This window comes from Eptatretus burgeri, chromosome 11 (assembly GCF_056783735.1).
Source record: "Eptatretus burgeri isolate ZD-2024b chromosome 11, Ebu_testis_v1, whole genome shotgun sequence".
Taxonomy (NCBI): Eukaryota; Metazoa; Chordata; class Myxini; order Myxiniformes; family Myxinidae; genus Eptatretus; species Eptatretus burgeri.
In genome coordinates this window covers 10458879-10478550 of record NC_140971.1, presented here as the reverse complement: position 1 = coordinate 10478550, position 19672 = coordinate 10458879, and the positions used below count along the sequence as shown (strand labels likewise).

Below are 19672 nucleotides of genomic sequence, written 5' to 3'. Positions count from 1 at the left end.
TAGATAAAACAAATAAGCGGATAAATTTAATTACAAATAAGTTGGAGGATGTAAAGAAAAAAATTAATATCCTTGAATGGACTGAAAACTTTGATGGTTATCAATTGAACAATGGAAAAACAATTTACTACAATCTCAAAATATGTGGCTCAGGAGGTCATCAAATAAGAGCATTAAGAGAAGTTTATCATTTTATTTCTGCTCAACAAAGACACTTGAACCAAGAACCAAGTTCCAAGTTATTCTTTGTGAATATACTCGATGGAAATGAATGTAATAGGAAAATTAAGTTATTCCCTAAAGTAGAACATGGGCAAATATTCGTTGGTTCGCTCTTTGAGTGGAATGAAAATATGAAAGGGAAGAAGTGCTTTAATCGGTAAGTCTCAATTTTACATTTGCTTGTATGGGATGGGGAGGAAATGAGTTTCAATTTTACATTTGCTTGTAAGGGAGGGAAGGGGATCGGTGGGGAGAAAATCAGTCTCATATTTTGGGCTTTTGGGGCTTGAGTCAGAAAGTTTTCCCCTTTTTCCCCATTCATTTGAATGGAAATCCTAGAAACCCCATTTATCCTCTGCTGAGGTTTCGTGTTCTTACAAGGTGAGAAAACAAAATATTGCGGCATTCTTTTTGGAATGACCCTCGTATAGCCAGATCCATATTTTGACGAAATGTTGGCTGTAGAACTATGGTCTGTGGTCCCGGCTTTCCATGCCGATCGTGAAAGGCTAGTTTTCTCTCATATAACCAAAAATGCCATGCTTGAGAGGTCAAGTTAATATATTAACCTTCATTTTTCCTAATTGTATCAATGTTGTTTAACATGTTTTGTTAGAAATGAATATCTCTTCCCTCTTACCCCCCCCTCACCCTCCACTCCCTTAATTCTTCCACCTTGTTGAATGCCCCCAGGTAACAGGACCTGGATTGACAATTGCTCTGCCTGAGCGGGTACGCTGCTGTTGTCTGCATCCTAGTGCCTCGGCCCGCAGCTTCCATAGGCAGATGTCTGCAGCTACTTTTTCTAGTGCTCACTCCGATCCTGGTCGTGACTCCAGTGATGAGGAAGACATGTTGGGCCCTCTTTCCAGTCAGACATATCCAGCAGGACAGCTGCTTGAGGTTGAGGCAGATGTTCACGCCCACATCCAGCCTGAGCTACAGGCCCGTACATCATCCACCTCTTCAGCCCTCTTGACTGCAGTTGAAAGAGACAATGATGGAATAGTCATTGTTTTCCCAAAATGCCAGGAAATGCAGCAAGTGACTAAATGTGATACTGTTGTGGCCAATAACTGGGGTGAAAGTGTAGCAATGACAGCGAGAAAATTGCAACCATATTTAGAAGTGCCAAGAAGTGACCGTGCTGAAACCACATCCATTCTGCAAAGGATTCGTAACCACACAGACCTGACGCACGGTGTTGATTCAATGGTGACAAGTAATGGAGGGGTTGTGGCAGGCCAAGAGGCAGCCATGGGTAATGCCTTTGGCTGGTTAGGACGAAATGGCTCTGTGGTCACTGCTGACCACAACGGAAGTCTCCTTGAAGTGACTGTGGCCAACGATGCGGCCCCAGTGCGGCCGAAACGATCAGCCTATTTTGTTTCTGAACCCGTCCCTGCCCTTGATCCTGATGACGAATTGATTGTTCCTCCAGAATTGGAGGAGGAGGTCAAGGAACAAATGCGGCAGTATCAGCAACAACAAAAGATCCAACAGTACCAGCAACAGAAGCAAGAACTGGAGAGTCATGAGAAAGAGCATGGAAAGCTGCAACCGGATGTGTTTGACACTGCACTCTAATGACTATTCATGCTATTGAAACACACAATGAGTAACTGAGAACAAACGTTTTTGTTGGCAATTGGAGGCACACACACACACACACACACACACACACACACACACACACACACACACACACACACACACACACACACACACACACACACACACACACACACACACATGTCTGACCAAATTTGATATAAACTCTGTTTTATGATTGAATCTGAAGTTGTGTTGTAAAAGTGATCAAGATTTGAGGCTGAGGTGTTTTGTTTCATTTTCGTATTTGCTGCTCAAACTCCGGAGACTGCAGTTGGCTCGAGCTATCTGTTCGGTGGTTGAATGTAACGATGCTGTATTTGAACGTTGGTGGGTTGAAGCTGTGAGCACTTTTGTTTGTGTGTTCTTTCTCTCTCTCTTTCTCTCTTTCTCTCTTTCTCTCTTTCTCTCTTTCTCTCTTTCTCTCTTTCTCTCTCGTCCTTCCCTTGCTTGCTTCATTTTCTCTGGTTATATTCTGCTTCTCTCGTACTCCGGGGTTGTTGTTGTTTTAATTTAACTCTCGTCTTTAACGCATTCTCCATCCAACAAGAAATTGATTCCATGGCATTTGAATGCATTGGTGTAAATATACGAGTCCACCGAATCGACCGTGCTAACTGAAACTTATTTATCTGATTTGTATGGGCCTAACGATTTTAGCTTTGTTTTTTGTTTCATAATGGTACTTTGAGCCACATTTGAGAGTTTTTATATCGTTTCGATATACTGTTTATAATGTAACCTGCAGTGCTCGTTCTGCCTATCATGTGATAACGGAGATGTTTTTGTTACCACGTGAAGGCTGCTTTCTTGCCAAGCGTTTTGGGTTCGAAGCCTGAAGCGTGGGTTCTTGTGAATATCCTTCTGCCCGCACCCAAGCGGCACTGCATGGTAAGGATGGTGGTTGGTTTGTCGGGTGCTGCGTGTTTCTCGCCTTTTCCTTCATTTGCCCCGACAGCAAAACGCAACCACGCTCATTTGCTGCGTCCGTCTGTCTTTATCTACCGACAAAATTCGAAGAAGCACGACGAAGAGCTTTTAGCAAGTGCTCACATCGACCGGAAAAATGTGCCGTTTTCTTGTTTTGTGAGTAAACATGCGGTGATTTTGTGAAGTTTGACGAGATTACTCGCTATTAATCAAGTTTGCGTCCTCGTTTATTCGTTGAGAGGTGACAGCGTAAGGATTTTACGTTTTTTTTTTTTTCTTTGTTCTGATAAACCACTAAAAATTTAACAGGAGAATAAAAACTTTATCAGGATGGTTAATACATCACCTTTCTAGATAAATGGACTTTAAAGTTTTTGTTTTTCAAGCAAGAAGCTCAGAACTAAATTATTCAAATTTCATTATTTGACATCAAGATAGTGAATATGTAGCCAAAGTAGTAGTACAATATTTTATTTTATTTTTAATCAGAATTTTCTGGTCATCTGCTAATTAAGTAATGGGTAAGTTTAAGAAATCCGAAGAATGAGAAATCGTGTTTTGTCACTAACGGTTCCTGGGACACACTGTACAAGGACACGTAGATAGATTTATGCACTGGATCCCAGCTTCTGCCGCAAGTACGACTGGGTGGAACCTTTACCACATGCACTGTGCCCAGTATAACCCGACTGCCTTCTTGCCTGTTTTTTCTTGATTCCAGCTGCTGCAGTTCTGAGTTTCGATTTTTCAGAATTCTAAGTGAACGACAACTTTTGCAGCTGACTTGTTTTCGTGTTTTACTTGCCAGGTCATGGTCTTACTTTAGGCTTTGTGCAGACATGGTGATGGGTTTTTATTTTCGGCCGACTTTCTAAGCACGGCCGTGCTTTGCTTCGGCGGTCGTATCATCTCAGTGGAAGGTACTTTGATGGTATGGAGACAGACGAACAATACAAAGGGCATTGCAGTATTTTTCTCACAGCACACGAGCTGAAAAGAGTTTTTGTGTTTTGTTGCTTTTTTTTTTGTCCCTCTGTAAGAGAAACCACTTTTTCCCCCCTTGGGTGCCAGTTTGTTTAAAAATGTGTATGAGTGATCAAGAGGTGTGCACAGCAATCGTCTGAGGCCTTTTCTGTACAAACTGTGGTCTGTTCACTGGGGAGAGTTTGATTACATGCGGTTACTTTTTACTATTAGATGTACAACTTGAAAGTTTAGGTTCATGTAAATTCAAAGCACTGCATCCTCACATGGACAGTTTTTGTTGCTCGAACGATGTTTTTTTGTTTGTTTGTTTTTTTTTTAACCTTCTGGCCTTTTGTAAGTGTAACTCGGAGCAATGCTGCCATTTACTGCCAAGTCTTTTGTTTTGTCTTTCCCCATGCATTGAAAGGTAATACAAAAAGAATCTTCACCCTTCCCCGATGTTTGATTTCTTTCCTGGGGAGCCAAAATACTTGATTAGTCATCACCACGGCCTAACGAGTTGGAGCTGAAGAAAGCACAGGTGCCGTTTTCCCCAATCCTAACCACCCAAACCCAAGTATTTTGGGGATTTGATTATTTTCTTTGCTTGTCTTTAAAGTTGTAAACAAAACAAATTTGGCTGAGTATAAATGCATTGCTCTTTGTTCTTTTGCATTAAAATGTCCCCCTGAGCTTCCCTCTAACAACATTCCTTGGCCATTTTTATGTTCTTCAGGATTAACAACTTTCACGTTGTATTGGTGCATATCACAAAATAAAACGCTAAATGATCTGACCGACTGTTGGCAGTGTGGAGTTTTGTCATGTGCTGACTGAAATGCGTTCCTCTCGATGTGTATTCTACATTGCATTGCAGGAGATTCTGCTCTACATGAACGTTCAAAGGTGTTGGTAACCTGAAAACATTCTGGAAAAATGTCATCCTAAGTATCGTTGTATTTGAAGCCGCCACATGTTTGGAAGAGAGTTGAGGCAAAATGATGGGGAGTGTGAAATTGGCTGATTAGCTTCTCGTACACAGTCATCACAGTTGAGGGTGTAAGACATGCGTAGCACAGACATGGATATCATGGGATTGGAGGGGCAGAGCAATCTTTGAGAAAGTGACATCTGTCAGAGACCACAACATGAGTGGGCAGGGGGAGAAGTGAAAAGGCAGGAGGAAGGGTGGACCTGTTTGACTGCATTTTCAAAAAGGTATTTTCCATTTTGGATATTTAGCATCGCCAACACAGTCACACGTGATGACTCCCATGAGATCTGTGTTATTTGGAATGTTTGACGAAGGTTGCACTATGCCTGCTATAATCTCCTTGGAGGAATCCAATCGGTGCTGACTGCATGTCCCAGTCTAAATTCAAGCCTCCACACTAAAATCTTTGATTAGACTTTGTGATGTAATGGTTAGAGCGTCAGTTTGGGGGTGGGGGGTTGACTCCTGGCTGAGACGTTCCAAAGACTTTCATAATCGTTGGTGAGGTGCTGCTGCCTTGTTTAAAATTGATAGAGCATGGACAAACAGCCACAAGTTGGCAACACTTGTGTAAGCTTTGGGCCTAATGACTTCATCCTGCATTGACATTCCTTAGAAAGGAATATTTATTATTAATAGCAGAATATGCAAGCTTGTTCCAAGCAATCTTGTTCCAATCGTGTCACACATTCTTCTGACACATCCCTTTATTTGGGCAGTGTATAGGCAACAGGTTGCTGCCTTGATCACTAACCAAAATAAAAATTACCTGGGTTACGTACATGAAGCAAAAACATGCCCACTGCTTATATGCATATAATACGTCGTGATTATATAGCTCCCATAATTCCAATTGCACTGGCCCATATGCTTCAGGCCTCTGATGTCAGCCTAAGGCCGACATGTAGTGTCACCTTCACAAGGCCCATGATGCCGATCGGCTCCAACCTTTGGATATTTGATGATCCTTTTAAGTCGCTTTGGTTGTTTTTTTTTCACTGAAACTTGTCGGGAGGTCATGACAATTGTGAATATGACAGCTCCAAAGATGTATTTGGCTTGCATATAATCTTCAGCTTGGGCTTCCAAAATGGTGGAGGTATGGTTTCTTTTTTTTTAATTTCTGTTTACAAATGTTGGTGGCATCAGGCCAGCTGTCCAACCATTCAAACACTTGCTCTGTTAGATATCGATTATTCCATTATATATAGATTAATAATGCTCATGTCTTGCCTACCTTATCGACAGACTCACTCGAGAGGTCGTCAGACACAGAAGGAAAAAAGCATTAGAAGACGTGAGGGAGGGGGATAAAAAAAATATTGGGGGAGATTCAAGCTTGGTTAAGTCAAGCAAGGTGCCTTTACCTTCCCACATTTACAGTTCATATCTCAGTTGCGATCATGTGGTTGGATTCGGGCATAATATTCCAACAACATTATAATGTTGAATACTATAATGTTGTATACATTATAATGTATATAAACATAATATACAACAACAACCATAACCACAAACGAGGCAGACATGCTGAGCAGGCGAGAGGCCCCGCCTTCCCGGGTTTCGTGCGAGCAAGCCACGCCCCAGAGGTTTTTCGGTGTGACGTCGAAGAGAGATTGGGAGCGAGCACATGGGCTTGGAGTTGGGGACACATGTGGTCGAAAGAGGAACATGGCTGGGACGGAAGATCTTGCTTTGCTATCCTCTCGGCACGACGGAATGGCTTTCCTTCGACGCATGAAGAAGACGCAGCGATTCTCGTGTTCGGGCTGAGGTAAATTGGCTCGCATGGTGGAGCAAGATGTTGGCCATTGGCTCTTGGTTGTGAGACAGACCTTCAAGCCTTGTGTATATTACCCAAGAGACGGTGCCATTCTGCAGAGAGCGCATCAGCAAGCGTGATCGACGATGAAGCTGCATGGCGGTCTCTGAGCCCTGGTGTTGAATACTGCTTACGAATTGCCTGACGTACCCGTTTTCTGCTGCAAGAGAGCGAATTGGCGCCATTTTTGGCACGTCTACTCGTGTAGGACGAAGCGACTCCATTCCAAGTTCCATAAAGACCATCTCTGGACTAAGTTAAGTGCCAGAATGAAGGGAGGATTTGCTTTTCTTTTGTTTCCACTTGTCTGTATTAGAGTCCATGTGTGGAGGCACCTCGACCTCAGTTTTATTTACTTCACATTATTATTACTACATTTTTGTAGCCTGGTGTTGGCTTAGTGGTTATGATGGCTGGCTTGGGATCCCAGGGTCCTGAGTTCGAGCCCTGTTGGCCACTGAATTAACACCAGGGGGTTGATTCAGTCTGTCATCCTTCCGAGGTCAGCGAAATAAGTACTAGTGTGCTGGTCCTAGTGTTTTCCCCGGTTAGAATAGGTGTACCATATCCCTGTGTCATAAGAGGCGACCAGGGTTGGCATCAGGAAGGGCATCCGGCCATAAAACATTTCCTCAAGAAGGAAACCATGATTGCATTGAGCCCGCAAAAAAGCTATCCCCTGCTCAGCAGGGAAAAATGGCTGTAAAAAGGATGGGTTTTTTTTTTATTACTACATTTTTGAATTACCTTTGTAAATATTTCTAGTCATTAAATCCCTGTGTTTATTTTAAGTTCCTGTGTCAGTGTATTTGTCGTGGGGTTCCAGTATAAACCCTTTGTGCTGTGCGAGCCATCTGTGCTTCCATCTGTTCCGTCGCTCTGCCAGTGCCGATTGCTCCTCCCAGCATACGACATAATCTCTGAGGATCAACGTGTCCGCCTCCTAAGGAAAACCGCTCGGCTATCCGGGCTGGCTGGTGTCCACCACAATTAGGTACGGGGGATTAACTTAACCCCCCAGACCCATGACATACATGTGTGTGTATATATATATATATATATATATATACATGTATATTGTTGCAGGGTCGGGTGAGAAGACCACTAGGGAAGTTACGTCGATTCCCAGCAGACTCCCCGGAATTGTAGGCCGTCGCTCACGGATCATTCTGTGATGCGGCGGATCGCTTAACCGACCGTGGACGCCAATAACTCAACCGAGTGACCTAGGGTCCTCCCGTCTATGGAATTGGGCTACCTAATTAACCACGTGGTTTAATTACCGGAGAACTACGCCCTCGGTACGCCTTGTCCGAACCGGATCGGATCACTTTCCCAGATCGGATGCAGCCGAGCGACACTGCCAAGGATGTACCGCCTAGAAGGAACGGATCGTTGGGAATAAAGACTCGGCTAAACTTGGATTTGAACCATGCTGGACCAATGGGAGAAAAGACAAAAACGAGCAGGGAACATTCCTAATGATGATTATTTATTAACAAGCAAGCGAGGAAAAGTATGTGGTACGACAAAGATTTATTGGGTATGTAATGCAGGGAAAGAGGAGAGGTGTGGTGCGACAATAATACAAGCAACTTCAAAAAGCAGACAGTGCAGACTTGATGCGAGATTAATAACAGTTAAAGCAATAATGCACTTCTACAGACTTACTTAACAGACAGGTGCCAGCACACTCAGACACACACAGAAAAAGAAACCCCAATGGGAAGGAACTTTTGCAACCAGGGAGTGAGGGGAGTTGAGGTTATGCTCTCGGTACCTGGGCGTTCCGGGGGAGGGGATGCTCCATGGTGCGGTAGTTGCGTTGTCTCTGGCCCAAGCCGCACGTGTGGAGCCTGTGTTCTGACGGAGGAGCGTGAGTGGAGAAGGGCGGAGTCCAGAGTGCGAGGGTGGAGTAGTGGGCGGGACCAGGCAGGAGGTGGTTCGTCGAGGCGAGAAGCAGGAGTCGAGGTCGTGTGGGCAGAGACGAGAAGCAGGAACACACCGCGTGAAAACATCACTCCGAATAACACACACACCCCCGACGGAAGAGCTTCTCCGTCTTTTATAGAGCCCAAAGCTCGGGGATCATACCGAATTCGATGTCATCGCTCAAATCGGGCGCTTTGATTGGCCCCGACCCCCCCCCCCACGTGGTCCGCCAGCTTGGGCCGGGTTTCGGGTAGACGTTGGTGCAGCCCGTCCACCTTACTGCTAAAGCGTACATGACTCGCCGCACATGTCGGGTTTCGGGTGGACATTGGTGCAGCTCACCCACCTTGCTGCTAAAGCGTTTGTGACTGATTTATCCCAGGAAAGAAAAGAGTGGGAATGAAATGGAGGGGAAAATGATTTAATAACCCTAACTATTAGACCATCGCAACACACTCCCCGTTGTCCTGCTAAACAAAAGGAAGGGGTCTATCTACATGTATATTAATGGCATAACTGTCTTGGGCCACCTCTCTGTTGTATGCATGCGGTTCCGAGAACTGCAATGTCTGTATATATCATGATCTCGCTCTTCCACGAGTCTCGATCTTCTAGAGAGGATGGTTTTGCCCGAATGCCAAACCCGAAGTGCTTCCCCAGTTTACAAGTCCAGCTGGTGAATGTTTTTCTGCAATAATAATGGGAGCTTGCACTGTTTTATTATCGCTTTAATAATCACAAATTATGTTACAGCATTGTGTTGGATATACAGAAAGTAAGTTTTGATGCATACTTTATATCGGAAGGGGTGATGGAGGGGAAGGTTAAAAGTTAACCAATGTGCATACATAATTGTTTCTAACAATCAATTTTTTTTAGTAATGTATTAAAAATCCTGTACACAATTATCCTAAATCATAAAAGTGTCTGGAAAGCCCTCAAAGACAAGGCCAAAGACCTGCACAAGTGTTTATGCTTGAACAAGTATAAAAGCAGGTTTTATGATGTCAAATTATTTTTCAAAACCATGAATGGCAGTCACTTTGTCGTATCGTGATCATACAATTACTTCTCAGCCACCACCCAGCCCATCTCAAATGTACAGATCATCTTCCCGTTTGCATTTCCTTGGTTTGTGAGCTGCAGATGCTTTTACTCCCCCTTCACTAGGTGGACGCACGTACTGTGAGAGGGTCACATCTGATTCTATATCATTGAGAGCTGTGGAGGTATAGGAGGGTGGCTTGTCAAAGAGAGCAGGCGAGCAGGCACTCGGGTTGCATGCTGTCCTCCTGCCTTTGTGCACCTTGATTAGGTTTCTTGCAGCCACGACAGCACTGGCAATGTAGAGCAAAGCCAAGAGGACAATGAAAAATGCCGCTGCTCCATCTGTTCCTTGCACCTGACAGTTTACCCATGTCTGTCCTCTCCCACCATAGAGACGCTGTCTTTGAAGGCACACGTCTGTGGCATTTGCAGATATAATGACATGAAGATACAAGCCGAGTCCCACGATACAAATTGAGGCACAAATTGAACTGAACACCAAGTCAGCCAAAATCCATGCACGAGAGTCCTTGCGTTTTTGACCGACTGAGCTGACAAGCATACCGAGTGTGCCACAAAAGATCATCACAGTCATTATAACTCCTCCATATGTGGCAGGTGCACGCATCTGACTGAAAAGCCTATCAAGTTCATTGGCACGTTCCAATTCGACGCCTTGAAAGGGGCTTGAATCAAAAGAATTGAAGATGTCTGTGCCCATCCCCATCGAATAAGAGGATGTGACACCCGATGAAGTCGCCTGTGAAATAGCGATGCATATAAGCACAAGCAGAGCGAGCAGCACCTCCATTAACTTCAACACACCTGCGAGGAAAGCATTGTATCAAGGGGTTAAGAAAGGCAAGTTGAGTACGTCTTCATGGACTAATTATCCACAATTACCCGAATCATGGAAGATGTAAAACTCATCCAAAAAGATGAAGTAAACAACAACCGCCAGGAATTTGGGGCTGGGGGAGGGAGGGGACCATTAGCAGACTGTGTGTGTGTGTGTGTGTGTGTGTGTGTGTGTGTGTGTGTGTGTGTGTGTGTTTTGCTGTATATATACAAACACACACACACACACACACACACTTGATTCTTTCTCGATACAAGCTCAAAGACACACAGACACGATATATATATATATATATATATATATATATAATTCCAGCAGTGTGTGTGTGTGTGTGTGTGTGTGTCTGTGAGCACTGTTTCTCGACAACCACTGGTCCGATCTAATTGAAACTTGCCAGGTATATTGCTGGGGACCTGAGGATGTGCCTTTTCAAGGTTTGATATTAATCGGACAAGTGCTTCCCAAGTTATGGCCATTTATTTACCAAACCAATGACAAGACACGTTGTTGCGTGGGCGTGGCCGATGGGGAAGGGAAGCTCAGCCACGTTCCCCATTACGGGTTACAATGTACGGGCTTCTGGAGAGTGATGACTTCGTGTATTCTAATAATTTCTCGATTTCTTATGCGCATTTATAGATAAACACAATGCCCCAAGTGATGATCGTTTTCATATTAGACGGTGTATAAATTTCAGGAACATCAGAGTGCTGGTATGCTCTGAACCAGGAAGTAAATTTTTTTCTCTCTCTTCTCTTCTCTTTTTGTTTTTCCTTGCCACGACATTGCGAAAAGGTAAAATACGTTGGCGCTAATTGAATAATTGGGTATTAAAAATAAATTGCGAATAATCGTAACTGCGAATAATATCGAACTTCCGGGTCACGCACATACGGCACGCGGGAGTGAAGAAACGGCCTGTGTGGTTGTTCTTTGTTGCTCGCGGTTGGAATATTTATTATTATTTTTTTTATGGGCACATACGAGTCGATCTATAATTCCAGCAATGTGTGTGTGTGTGTGTGTGTGTGTGTGTGTGTGTGTGTGTGTGTGTGTGTGTGTGTGTGTGTGTGTGTGTGTGTGTGTGTGTGTGTGTGTGTGTGTGTGTGTGTGTGTGTGTGTGTGTGTGTGTGTGTGTGTCTGCGACCGCTGTTTCTCGACAACCACTGGTCCGATCTAATTGAAACTTGCCAGGTATATTGCTGGGGCCCTGTGGATGTGCTTTTTCAAGGTTTGATATTAATGGGACAAGTGGTTCCCAAGTTATGGCCATTTATTTACGAAACCAATGACAGGACACGGTGCCATGACGTCACAATTGACGTCAAAATTCTTTTCTTTTTTTCTGCACGTACGGCCACGCACGTACGGGCATGTACTCGTCTATCTATAATTCTAGCAATCTCTGTGTCTGTCTGTCTGTCTGCGACCGCCGTTTCTCGACGACCACCGGTCCGATCTGATTGAAACTTGCCAGGAATATTGCCGGGGACCCGCGGATGTGCCTTTTCAAGGTTTGATATCAATCGGACGAGCGGTTCCCAAGTTACTGCCATTCTATTGCTTTTTTCAGTGTTGGAAAGGTGTATATATCACAGCTGAAGTGTCGTTCCACCTTATCATGCCATTTTTCCCCAAATGTATCTCAGAATAATAACAGCATATTAATAATAATAAGAGCACAATAATTGGCAGTAATAAAAAGAATAACGTGATACAATGACCAATGTCTGTCAACCAATGACAGGACACAGTGCTATGATGTCACGAATGACTTCACAATTAATGTTTATTTATTTGTTTTTTGCAGGGGATGGCTTGAGAGGGGAGGGAGAGAGGGTGGGCAAGAGAGGGGCGTCACAATTCAAGAGAGGGGGAGAGGAGGGGCGAGAGAGAGGGGTGTCAATTCAACAGAGGGGGAGGGGAGGGGCGAGAGAGAGGGGGTGAGAGAGAGGGGTGTCAATTCAAGAGAGGAGGTGGCTGGAGAGTGGGGGGATGAGAGGGGGTGAGAGTGGGAAGCGAGAGAGGAGGGGGTGTCAATTCAAGAGGAGGGGGTGTCAATTCAAGAGAGGGGGAGAGGAGGGTGAGAGTGGGGGCGAGAGAGAGAGGGGGTGAGAGAGAGGGGCGTCAATTCAAGAGACGAGGTGGCGGGAGAGGGGGTGTGAGTGGGGGCGAGAGAGGAGGGGGGAGAGAGGAGGGGAGAGAGAGGGGGTGTCACAATTCTTCTTCTTCGTTTGATATGACATCACAATTGACGCTGTGGACCTGAGTGTTTCCCAAGTTATGGCCATTTATGATATGGTTGGTCCGATCTAATTAAAGCAATGCCCCAATCCAGTCGTCGTTTACGAGAGAGCGAAGGAACGAAGCTGCACATACTGGCACACACCGACGGGCCTGCACTAGTATATATATAGATATATGTAAGGTTATTGAACATTTAATCAGATTATTGGTCATCACAAGAGAGATACCACTGATACGTAATGTCAATATGGGATTTGGTTGCCTGTAAGGTGAACAAGGTTTGCAGAACTGATTTATTGGACTTTGTCATTTTTTGATATCTATTGCTTGCCTCGTTTACTGCATAAGCTGTTGCAACAACTGCAGGCACACACGGTGCTCTGACTTCTCTCGTCGTCATACTGGTACTCTGAATCCTCTCTATATGAAGGAGGGATGCTGGAGGTGAAGGAGTTTCCACGTGAACTTTTATCCTTCCAAGAGACACGCCTGGAGGACCTGCACGCAGTACATCAAATGTTGAGTGGTTATTTACCATTCAGAATGTACAAAGTGCATTGATGCTGTACAGCCATGCAAACTGCACTGTCATTGAGAGCTCCTGTTATTTTAAACACAAGACAAACTAGAACGACACTCGCTAGAGTGCACACCTCCACCAGGCTGACGAGTGGGGGGGGGGGGTTGACGACTGTTTTTTTGGTATACACTGTTGAGGCTTGTATGAGAGAACACACAACAATGTACAACAAGGGGGGGAGGAAAGAGGGGCAGGAGAGGGAAGGGGAAAAAAAAAACGTGGAACAGAGACATGAGGAGATCTGTGGAAGGGAGAGGGATGGGGTGGGTTACACGGGGCAAACAAGATGGATGCTACAGGGACTTACACGAGAGGGACTTTCAGGAAGGAAAGCAGGGAATTTGAAGGAGGTGGGTTTGGGGTGGATTAGCAGGGGAAGAAAAGATCATGGTTTTGGATGGGGTAAGATAAGAGATGGTGGTGAACAGCCGTTTTGAAGACATGGAGGGAAGAGTAGGATTGAAGAGAGTGTGGGAGTTTGTTCCAAAGATGTGAAAAAAAGAGGGATGAAAGAGTGAAGGTGAGCAGTGATTCATGATTTTGGTAGTTTTATCAGAAGGGGGTTGCTGGTGGACATTGAACGCCCTGCGGAAATATGGGAGGGGAGGGGGGACGATGTAGGATTCCCAGTCGGTGACTAGCTTTGGAGGCCAGCTTGGAAATGTGGCTCTCCCAGGAAAGATCATGGCAGAGAGTGAGACCAAGGAGCTTGAATGAAAGGACTTCTTCAAGAGGGTTGTTGGGGGAGAGGGGGGGTCCAGACAGTCCTTTCTGAGAGACAGAGTGATAGTGTGAAAGTAGATGGCTTTTTTTGTTGGAGGGGGAGTGTTGAAGGCTTGAGTGTGGGGTGGGGATGAATGCCTTAGGATTGGGGAGGGGTCAGAACTTGGGGAGGTGGGGGCAAAGATGGGACAGAGAGCCAATCACCTTACAGGTAATGTACCAGAGATAAGCAAGACCAATCACATCTTTCAGGTGAATGGGTCCTGTTAAAATATTATATATATATATATATATATATATATATATATATATATATATATATATATATATATATATATATATATATGAGAAAATAAGCAAATACAACCAGTCGCTTCGCTGAGGGGTGGAGAAAGAGGAGGAGGAGAGGCAGAAAGGATGGATGGGAGGGGAAGCAAGGAGTACATGAAGAAGGGGAAGTGAGAAAGTGGAGAAGAGTGAGGAAGGGGATGAAGGTGGGGAGAGCGATGCCTCACGAAACGTTGCTATACACTGCAGGAGGGAGGGGTGTGAGAGAGAGACAGACAGCGAGAGAGTGAGAGAGGGATTGGAGGGAGTGCTGCATTTTATTCGGAGGGGGGAGCGAGGAGGGGACAGAGAGAGTAAGTGCAGGGGGAGAGGAGGAAAAAAAATAAGAGGGATAGGCGAGGAGGTGGCGTTGGCAAAGAGAGTAATATGTTATGCTTAATGACCGAACACAAATAAATAAATAAAACTTGTCAGAACAGATGTACACACAACAATGCAACAGAGTTTGTAATGTTAACCATTGGCACATCTGCAAAAACTTAGATATCCCAGTTCCAGAAAATTTGTGGGGACATTAACCAAAAGCATGGACTGAAAACATGGAAGTACCTACCGCTCACATACGACCTCATGATCACATCGAGCGTGAACATCGAAAACCAAGCATTGTAACCAGATATCTTACTTTCGGTCCAAAAAAAGAGAGAAGAAGGCATTGCTTATTGAGGTATTAATACCAATGATTTTGAACTAACGATGCAGAAATCAAGAAAATGGCCAAACACCAAGACCTCAAGAATGAAGTGAAAAGATCCTGGAAGCTAAAGAATACCAAAGTTGTCACAGCGATAGTTTGAGCTATGGAAATGATGACAAAGAACCTCACAGAGATATTAAAAACCATCCCTGGGAATATTATTGCAAACGAACGAGTTGGAAGCTGTCCGGGGCTCAGTGACGATCCTGAAGAGAGCCATCGGCACAAAACTTTTAAAACAGAAAACTTCACAGCTTGGTCCATGAATCGTGACCCCTTACTGAAATGAAGGTGGATACTTTGAGCCCACCCTGGGAAGACTCCATTCCACATTCTGAAACCCACATATGTAGATACGAATACACACACACACACACACACACACACACACACACACACACACACACACACACACACACACACACACACACACACACACACACACACACACACACACACACACACACACACACACACACACACACACACACACACACACACTTGCAAAAATATGACAGAATGAACCTTATTTAGGGCTTCATCCAACAGTGCACCAAAATACAAAATGGCTTGTCAAGTCAGGTAATGAATGGCACATGTTTATCTTGAGATTACAGCAACTAATATTATCAACCAACATTTCAGTGCTTCTGAAAATCCTACAACTGAAACACTTTGTTGACTTGTTTACAAATTTGAAAGCAACACAGCCAGTGCAGACAAAGGACACGAAACAAAAATGATGCCTATGAAAGACAAAGTGAATTCAAATCTCACCGTTGAGAATGACTTAGATTTGAAGGTCTTGATTGAAATTCCAATCTCCTATCATCTTGCCAAGACATTGCAGGTTTTCTTGCCTGCACGAGAACAAAAAAAACAAAATAGAATGTTTGATCAACATTGTGCATCTTTTTTTTTTTACCTTTTGGAAGAAGAGCTGAAAAGTTGGTTCAATGAACCAAAAACTACAACTTCTCTCCAATTTCCTTCCTTTATTTCTTTGCCATATTGATCCCAATCATCATCTTCGTTTATGCACATTCAGACAACTTACACTTGAAGAGAACATTGTAAGAGCATGAAGTTTCATATACAAGATAATGAAATTGGAATGCTCGTGAAGGAGCTTGTTCATAAATCACGTGCAGGACAATGACGACCGTAGACAATAGTGTACTTTGACACATATTACAAGGAGAATAACAGACTGTACAACCACGCATAGCAAATTGTATTGAATCTGCATCCACAGTATCATGAGGTACCAGTTTAAATTGGAAAGCTAAATGGACCAACTGTCCCTTCTCAAGAAGCGTGGTTAAGTTTGTAGGTTGATGGAGGGCCGATTAAAACGTATTAAATGGTAACTTAGATTGACGTTGACAAATTGCCTTATAGTTTGTGCAGCATTTCGGAGTAGTCACCGGGTCTGTTCATGGAACTTTCAAACTTCTTACCTGTATAAGGTGTGCATTTATAGTAAGAAGTCTTTGTGTTGTCTGTGAGGGGATGGGCGTTGTCTGCTTTAGATATAACTATGCTAAGGAATTGTGGCTTATCGTGTGTGCCTTGTGCTTTCGCAATTTTGTCGCACAAGCAATTGGGTTCATTTGGGATCCCCGGAGGGTTAAATATATTGTAATCTTATTTTATAAACCGCACAGGATTAGCAGCCACTGGATCACAAATCGGTGACAACCACTCGGCGTCTGCTCTTGAGAAAAGGGTTTTCTTCAGCCATCGAGGACCAGAGCATGTGACGGTAACTCGTGTGGATGCTGAGGTTGACGTCCATGTGAGTATATTGTTATGGTTTTTGAAGACCTTGGATAGTCAAATCCACCACATAAAAAGACCCTGGAGTTGAGATATACCTCGAAGTGTTTTGTTTGGCTTGGTTATTTCTCAGTTTGTTTCCGTAAACAGGGAAATGTGTTGTGTTTGTGGAGCAAGATTTGAACCCCCTTTGTAATTCTTCTTTTTCTGAATCGCCTGCTTTCTTTTTCTCTCTTTCTCTCTTTTCCCTGCCACTGCTTGTCCCTCAACTCAACCCGAGCCGGGTCTATGCTTTCGTAGGGAAGCCACTCTGGTCCCGCCCTAATCGGTTCATTCGTAATGGTGACTTCCCCGATGGCATTCTTCCTTCCTTGTCTCTGTCAATGCTAATCACACTGTCCACAGGCTCTGCACATAATTCGCTCACCAGACGAACATGCTCACATATGCACATACCCATGCCACCATATGCACATACCCATGCCACCATATGCACATACCCATGCCACAGCACGGCTTCTGTCTTCCTGCAAGGCAGCTTGCGGTGCACCTCAGTCCGCGAGCCACCCGTTCAATCTCCACCATGCATATCCATACCCCGGGCATGAGTATGGACAGCTCCCCACTCTGACCCGACCCCCCTCCCCATCACACATGTGCCGAGGCACACAGGCGTGTGCAGCTTCGGTCTCCCAACACAGCAGCTCGCCGTGCATAGTTGGCATGTACCAGCTGTTAAACCTTCCTGACAGACCCGTGCCACAGCTTTGACCTCAAACACCTCCAGTACGGGCTCCATCCCACACTGCAAACAAGCAGGCTCATACCCAGGCACACACCTCCCTGGGAAGTTTCCAGATCCAGGTCTCCATTAGGGCTTGTTCCCCATTCGCGTACCATTATCCTGTGCGTCCACGTACCTGTTCATGGCAACTGCCAGCTCCACCCCACGATCGTGCCTCTCCCCAGCACAGTTTTCTGCATCTGTGGGGTCATGCGCACCTTGCACGTCTCTGCCCAAGCACATCCTTCAACCTCCTCTTCCACACATTATATTTCCACTGGTGCTATTCCTTTTAACCTGTCTGCTATCTCCTTTCTTTGTTCATTTTTATTCCGCTCCCCCCCCCCCCACCTTTTCTCGCATCTCTGGCCTGTTTCCATCAACTTCACTACCTCTGTGTCTGTTATGTTTTGCTCTGGGTATCTCGGTTTCCCCTTTGTTTCTAGCCTATCTGTACCCCCTCTACTCATACTTGTCCCCCCTTTTGCTATTCCATTGGCAGCCCTCTCTTTTGCCCTGGGTCCCCCTTGCTATTCTGGCCTGACCAGCTGCTATTTCTTCCCACCGTGTGCCTCATACGTCTGAAATCAGACCGTCGTGGCTCACCTCCATTTTGGCTGTCATCTCTGCCCAGCTAGCCTCGAGTCTACCTGCGAGCTCTGTCTGGTTAGCTTTCATATATGTTACCATTCAGAGAACCGACGGGTGGTATTTTCTCATGTCCAGTAAACAAACATCCAAAGAGACAAGAAAGGTGACATCTCCTGTGCATGAACAAATTATGAAAGTATGAAAAAGTGGGAGAACAACTGAAATTTGTGAAACGGTATTCTGACAACATTCAAATGGAATCTGGCCTAGATAAGTGTGCCAAGTGTACATTGGTGCAAGGTAAACCAACAAAAACAGACAACATAAATATCGATCCAGAAGCGAGACAACAAAACATCATATACAAATACCTTGGGGTACAAGAGGGCATCAAATGTTATAAAATATATATATATATATATATATATATATATATATATATATATATATATATGTGAAAAACAATTACCAAAGAATACCTGCGTAGAACGAGGATGATCGTGACACCATCTCTCTCCCCAAGGAACAAAATCAAAGCCATAAACCAACGAGCACTACCAGTGCTCCAATACAGCTGCAGGATATAAACTGGCCACAAGTGGAAATCAAAAAACTGGATATCAAAGCAAGACGAGTAATTCGACTGCTCGCAGTCAACGGGTATTCCTCCGCTCTCCCACACAAACACTTGAGTATTGACATATTTGACCCTTGACCTTAATCATATCTGGCCCAAAATCTAATCAGTTAATTGCCCTGTCTTACTTTACCTTTTTACCAAGTTTGATGAAATTCTACAATTTGCTTGACGGACGGACGGACGGACACACAATGCCTCCGGCACCCTTGGTGCGGAAGCATAAAAACTCACTATCCGCAAAGTGTTCTCCAAAAATGAATGCATCCCGAGAACGTATGGTACCTGCTGAGGAAAGAAGGTGGTGGTGGCCTGATGGAACTCAATCAGGTGCACAGAGTGATGATTAGGATCAGCAGAGTACATCAAAAGTTGAACAGACTACCGAATAGAGTTTGTACACAACAAAGCAGAAAAGGTATCTCTCACTCACCTTGCAAATACAGGTGCAAACAGAAGATGTCACGCACAAAACCAAAACCGAAACAGCAACAAATACAGCCCCAACAATTACAAAAAAAAGACAAAAGAAAAACACAACACAAAATATCAGCAGATGTATCGTGACAACTGGGAGAAAGACAAACGAGCAGGAAGATATAAAATTTTTTTTAAAACTTGGACAGATTGGGGATAGACAAGGAAGGATCACTGGAATGGCTCAGAAGAGATCAGCTCAATTGGGATGAAGAACGTATCATTATAAATGCCCAAGACCAAGGACCCAACACGAATGGCTTTAAAAACAACATGTCAGGACTGAGCCAGACGAGCATAGATTTTGCAAGTGAGAAACAGAACGTACGAACCACCTCCAATCAGGATTTAAAAACTCATGTCAGAACAGGTGTCCACACAAAGGCACAACAAGGTATGTAGAGTAATCCACCGGCACATCTGCAG

The 19672-nt window shown here is 44.4% G+C and overlaps 2 protein-coding genes across 6 annotated transcripts in view; one reads left to right on the top strand and one right to left on the bottom strand.

Moving 5' to 3' along the window:
• PHLPP2 (PH domain and leucine rich repeat protein phosphatase 2) overlaps positions 1-4525 on the top strand; it is a 106386-nt gene extending 101861 nt beyond the window's left edge. For both annotated transcript variants that reach the window (XM_085845182.1, XM_085845181.1), the window contains exon 19: positions 916-4525. In XM_085845182.1, coding sequence (XP_085701308.1) covers positions 916-1809 — 894 coding nt within the window. In that variant the 3' untranslated portion in view covers positions 1810-4525. The remainder of the gene's footprint in view (positions 1-915) is intronic.
• Positions 4526-8024: 3499 nt separating this feature from the next.
• The window catches only part of LOC147016489 (MARVEL domain-containing protein 3-like), a 44761-nt gene continuing 33113 nt past the window's right edge, over positions 8025-19672 (bottom strand). For all 4 annotated transcript variants that reach the window (XM_085845187.1, XM_085845188.1, XM_085845190.1 and 1 more), the window contains exons 2-4: positions 15756-15838; positions 12962-13128; positions 8025-10349 (exon numbers count right to left, since the gene is read on the bottom strand). In XM_085845187.1, the coding sequence (XP_085701313.1) occupies positions 9571-10349; positions 12962-13128; positions 15756-15838 (1029 nt within the window). In that variant the 3' untranslated portion in view covers positions 8025-9570. The remainder of the gene's footprint in view (positions 10350-12961; positions 13129-15755; positions 15839-19672) is intronic.